This window comes from Sitophilus oryzae, unplaced genomic scaffold (assembly GCF_002938485.1).
Source record: "Sitophilus oryzae breed Bouriz unplaced genomic scaffold, Soryzae_2.0 scaffold_1323_pilon_pilon, whole genome shotgun sequence".
NCBI classification, from domain to species: domain Eukaryota; kingdom Metazoa; phylum Arthropoda; class Insecta; order Coleoptera; family Curculionidae; genus Sitophilus; species Sitophilus oryzae.
Genome location: NW_022145975.1, coordinates 9,670 through 15,724, shown reverse-complemented (window position 1 = coordinate 15,724; position 6,055 = coordinate 9,670). Strand labels below are relative to the sequence as shown.

The 6,055-nt window shown below is 29.6% G+C and overlaps 1 protein-coding gene across 1 annotated transcript in view; it reads right to left on the bottom strand.

Moving 5' to 3' along the window:
* Window positions 1–4,058: 4,058 nt before the first annotated feature.
* The window catches only part of LOC115875122 (cytochrome c oxidase assembly protein COX15 homolog), a 6,965-nt gene continuing 4,968 nt past the window's right edge, over window positions 4,059–6,055 (bottom strand). The window contains exons 7-8 of the mRNA XM_030890520.1: window positions 5,660–5,928; window positions 4,059–4,332 (exon numbers count right to left, since the gene is read on the bottom strand). Of these exons, the coding sequence (XP_030746380.1) occupies window positions 4,195–4,332; window positions 5,660–5,928 (407 nt within the window). The 3' untranslated portion in view covers window positions 4,059–4,194. The remainder of the gene's footprint in view (window positions 4,333–5,659; window positions 5,929–6,055) is intronic.

The window sequence follows — 6,055 nt, the reverse complement described above, 5'->3', positions numbered from 1 at the left end:
AAGAGGCGAACGTACGTCTTTTGAGGATGAGCAATCCTATTAGTTTACCCCGTTCTTGTAGTATACCGATCATTTATGACATTCACTTAAAATTAACTTATTTAACTATATATTTTTTCTTGCATTTTTACTTTTATTTGCTACTTGTCAAAGGTTAGATGTCAAAAAATTTAGATACGTCAATTTGACTTACCTAAATAATTATTAAACTTCTCTATTTTTGTTAGAATTATATATTTAACAATTTTAATAACTACCAACATTTATTGACAACGTCAAATGAAACAACAAATTATTGAGTCTACCCTACATCATATTTTTTACACGTTTTGAATAAAATTAGAACGGCACTGATAAACCGGAATTTAAGTCGGCCATTTTAGGTCCCCATCGCGCTCGACTCCTAAGTTTTTGATATGTCTCCTCCTTAATCTTTTTTCAAAGGTTTAAAGCTATTCGATATTCAACGGTGTGTATACGGGTGTCCTTATAAGAATGTACAGTCAGAAGTATCTTAAATCATTTAAGATTCAAATATTTGACTTAAAACCCATTTATTTGGTGGTATGTTTTTTTTCTAAACTGTAGTTTAATATTTAATATTTTATTCCACTCTTCTTACTGTCAAGTACTTAGTTCTTGTAAATAACGAAATATAATAATATAAATATAAAAGTTAGTAGACAAGTGTAATAGTACACTGTCATTATTTATGGATATGGATTGGTAAATTCTTATATGGAACACCTTTGTACTGCATCGTCATATAAAAAAACTAAAATTAATAAATAAATAAAGGAGATAATCAGAAAAAGAATATACATATATGACAGTGACAGTTATCTGTTGATTTATTTCGAAAGTAGATTGTATTTCTGTATTTTTTTTTATATGTTGTTGACAGACTTTAGACAATTGATTTTGATGAATTTTTGTTTTTACTAATACTTAACCAATCTGTTTTAATTTGAAACAGAACTACTGATTTGTGAAGAACTATACCTATCTTAATTATATCTTATTTTGAATTAAATTAAATTCACAGACAACTGATAAAAATTCAAAACCAAATAAAACTTCAATACACAGTTTTTTTATAATTAAAAAATAAGTATTTAGATTTTAGAAACATTCGTCTCCTTTATTTATTTGATATTTCTCCAAAATTAAATTCGCTTGTTCATATATAGAAAAAAAAATGAACCAACAATACGAATTTACTGTCTCAATTACTTTATATAAGGATTACATAACACTTTGGCACAAAAATAATGTCAAATATATCAAAAATAAATTTTTACTTGTTTTGTAAGATAACACAACGAATTTTTGAAAGAAATACCAAAACATTTCCATCAGTATTACGTTTTTATTGAGTATACATAAATTATTAAATAAATTAAAATATTAACTATCCAACAACATAAATTGTAATTATTATAACATACAGAATAGAAGACCCAATTATCTTTTAAGATTTTAGATTCTATTCTATATGTTAGCTTAGTTTGTGACTGATTATTAGATAAGTTTTGATATTATAAGTAAATTGCGGGGTTTTCCAACGCCTAAATATACCGTATGATAAAAAACGGCGTCGCAGTAGTGGCCTGTCAATTGACGATGGATGAAAATATCTTTTTGCGTCTAAGAGGACCTGAGAAATTATCATGGATTTCTGTTTCAAAGGTCACTGTGGCGCCTTTTTTCACGGTATTCGGTTTAGTAGAGCCTAAAAACTCTTTTTTGTGCATTTCATATGTACAGGGTGGTCGAAATTGGTCTGTTTTAACAGAGAAACCCTATTTCCTGACTAGATAGAGTAAAACCGACATAGATGTCATGGGATCGAAATTGCCCATAACTTTTTTATTTTGCGGAATAATAAAATTCTGTAAAAACGTTCTCAAGGCAAATTTTTAAGCACAATCCAGTGGCGTAGTCAGTTTTTTTCTATGCTTGCTTTTTTTGTCAGAAAATATAAAAATATTTTTTTAAATGGAAATCATAGTTGGCTATGAATTTTAAAAAATACTGGCGTTTAACCCTTCCCAACGGTATAAAGTTATCGGTATCTATTTCTAAGAATGAGAGAAATATTTGTTTTTTATCTTTATATCAAAGCGGGCCTTCATTTTGTGTTGACCTATTTGCCTAATTATTTTTTATCACAATTTGATATTCTACATTATTTATCTGCATAGCTAAAAAACTTGTGAAAAGGTAAATTAACATTCTATATAAGTATTAGTCATTACAATTGAAATCGATAAAATAAACAAAGTAAAAAACTATAAAACGTATTTTTGAGTGACGAATATAGTTTTCTAAAAAATCATCAAATGTTCCAAACTTGAGCACCTCCTTGTTGAATACACAATAAACATATTTTGCGCACAGAGTTACAACAATTTACTAGACGAACTGGTGTAATAAGCCCAAAAAGCTTGCCTAGTAGCCTTCTGCAATTCTTCTTCGTCCTAATGGCTCTTCCCTTTATATATAAGGTCCTTTTAATTATCCCCATAAAAAAGTCGAAAGGAGTTAAATCACAGGCCAAGATATAGTCCCTTGTTCCCAATCCAGTTCTTTCTAAATTTCTCATTTAATAGATCAGTTATAACCCTGGCTTTTTAATTGTAAATGGTAATACTAATATAGAATATAGTTGATTTACCTTTTCAGAAGTCTTTAATTATGCAGATAAATAATAATATAGAATATTAAATTGTGATAAAAAATAATTAGGTAACTAGGTCAACACAAAATCAATGCCCGCTTCGATACAAACATAAAAAACCTAATTTTTTTCTCATTCTTAGAAATAAATACACATAACTTTATATCGTTGGAAACGGTTAAACACCAGTATTTTTTAAATTCATAGCCAACTATGATTTCCATTTAAAAATTATATTTTTTATTATTTCTGACAAAAAAGAGAAAGTATAGTAAAAACAGGCTACGCCACTGGATTGTGCTTCTAAAAAGTGCCTTAAGAACGTTTTTACAGAATTTTATTATTCCGCAAAAATAAAAAAAAGTTATGGGCAAATTTCAAAATAGTAAAAATTCAAAAAGACCCCGAAATGGCCCCGAAATCGAGCCCTTGATATCTATGTCGGTTTTGTTCTATCTAGTCAGAAATAGGTTTTCTCTGTTAAACAGACCAATTTCGACCACCCTGTACACTAATCGATACCTACGTAAATTACTGATTTAAAAAAAGTAAACGTTTGAAAGATATACAAACTGTGTTAAATTAGGAATATTAATGTAATTTCACTATTTATACCGTTATCCTATAATAATTAAAGACTGCTATTACTGATAATTATCTATTTTAACATCACACACGAGTTAGAACAGACTGTTATAAGTTATTTTCGAACATTAAAGAGTTTTAATAAATCGGTACTACGAATGCACAAGTGTGATGGTGTGATTTATTCATATTAAAAAAATTATAGGTATAGGACAAATCATAAATACACCAGCAGTTGAACGTTATATATTTATACATAGAATAATCTATTATTTTATCTTCTTTAGAGATCTTTAAAAAACTTACTTTGAAAATTATAATTATTTCTTGTAAAAATTCTTTGAAAAAAGTAATACAGGTGAGTAATAACCCAAAATATATTTTTAATTGTTGCAAATACCGGTAATAATTTCCATGTACAGAGTGTTTAAGTATATTTTGACGAGAGACTAAAGGGAATAAAAGAATTGCTGGTTTGTCTACGGTATGTCAAAACTATAGTAATATTTATGATAAAAAAGGCAATATAGGTTTAATGATAATAATATAGCGTACCTTAAAATTGTTTTAACGTTTATAAAAAAATGAATGCAAAACAATAAAGCATTTATTAGAAAAAACCATTTTTATTTTTTTATGTAGGTCCTTTTCATTATCCACAAATGGTCGCATGTTTCATGGTCAAAATAAATCCCCGTATGAAAGAAATATTAGAGGTAATTTTTTGTAACACAATTTTTAACATATCAGATTTAATAAGGAAAAGGTAGGTATTTGCTGTAAAATTAAATAATTTTATTTATAAATGTAATGTTTATTTAACTTAACCAGACTTATAAAATAATACTAACAAGTAATACCAACACGAATTCAACAAAATAATAACATTGGGTTGATTTACAAAAATAAATAAAAAAAATAAAGGCTCATTAGATAGCTTTTGGTAATCGCTTTAGCTCATGGGTTAGCCATATGGCTGTAGATAAGACCAATAACGAGCCACTTTGGTGACTGGCTGCTACTGGAGTGGGTACATAGGTGAGTAAAGTTGTTATACCCAAAACAACCTGAAAGTTATCATAAGTTTTTTATAAAAAAAAACAAATAAATTAACATCAGAAAAAAATGTAATTTTTTTTATAGAAAACAGTAAAGGAAAAAAATATCAGGAATTGTTCTTGTTGGATTTATTTTGTTTTTTAAAAATCTTTTGTAAAATAAAATATTTTTTTGAAGGCCCCTGTATATTTATGAATATTAGTAGATATAAAATCGAATGGTATCGACGACAATGGTCACTGTCGCTAGTGACATGTCAAAGAACAAATGAAATTTCTACAAAATTCTAACAGCTGTCAAGTTTGAATTTAGTACAGTTCTCATTGGTTCTTTGAAGTGTCAACGACAGACCGTAGTTCTGAGAACGGAGCTTTAATGTTTAAATTCCAGACAGATGTCACATGGCACGCCTTTTTAGGGTTCCGTACCCAAAGGGTAAAAATGGGAACCCTATTACTAAGACTTCGCTGTCCGTCCGTCTGTCACAAAGGCCTATCTTATGAACCGTTATAGCTGGACAGTTGAAATTTTTACAGATAATTGCTGTCCTCCATTCGCGAACTTCGAGTTCCGGGCTTTACGCCCTGGGGCTACTCGAGAACGGTTCTGAAAGAAGCGGTGCGCGATAGCCTGGTGTCTCCATATAGCGCGGAACAGTTCTGGAGCTTTATGACTCAATTGAATGGAGTGAGACTATCGCGTTCTTGAACAGTTCAGAGCTGCTCAACTGCGTGAAAGGAGGACAGCAAATGTATCTATGTTACCGCTATAAGAACAACAAATATTAAAAACAGAATTAAATAAATGTTTATAAATAAAAAAGTACTTTCACTAAACATTATCTTTTAAGTAAGAATTTCACATAGAATATTTCAAGTCCTCGGTGGCCGCGTGGTTAAAGCGTTAAGGCTTTACGCTGCTATGACGTTAGAGCCGTATAAGACAGGTTCGAATCCTAGACAAGGCCTTGAGTCAAGGCATTTTTTTTTTAATTTTTACCTATTTATTTTTACTTTTTACATATTTATTATTGATTAATACAATTTTTAGTAATGTGTTTCTTCATTTTATTTAAATTACTTATACGCGCATTCAAAATTTCAGCTAAATAGGAAAAAAGTTTATAATAATATAGTGTCTAATGTTGTATAGATAATGAATGGTACGGAACCCTTCGTGCGCCAGTCCGACTCGCACTTGACCAATTTTTCTTGTTGTACTTTGTAATTCATAATTATGTTATAATTGATGTGCTGCATACACTTTTTTACTTTATTCCATTCAATTGCAAACTTAAAAAAAGACATTATATACAAACTGTATATCAATACAAACCTGTAAGTATCCTGCAAGAAGTAAGGCGTTTGCTGCAATGTACGCTCTCCTAGGTAAAACACGTTTTCTGCTTAAATACCACAGTGCTGTAATTAAACCTAAAGTTGCCGTTCCTAATATTCTATGATTGAATTGGACTGTTGTTGGATTTTCCGTAAAATTAACCAGTTTGGGCGTGTATGCCAGGATATCGTCGGGAATCCACTTATCCGCCATTTTGGGAAAAGAATTGTATACCAAACCTGCATCTAATCCTGCCACAAAAGCACCTACAATAATAAAAAGTACTTTTAAGTAAAATATGCTATTTACTATACTCTGTTTTTTTTTTCTCATGTAAGATTTCGACAGACAATGACAGAAGAAAAGCAGATGACGCCTATACCAATCTATTTT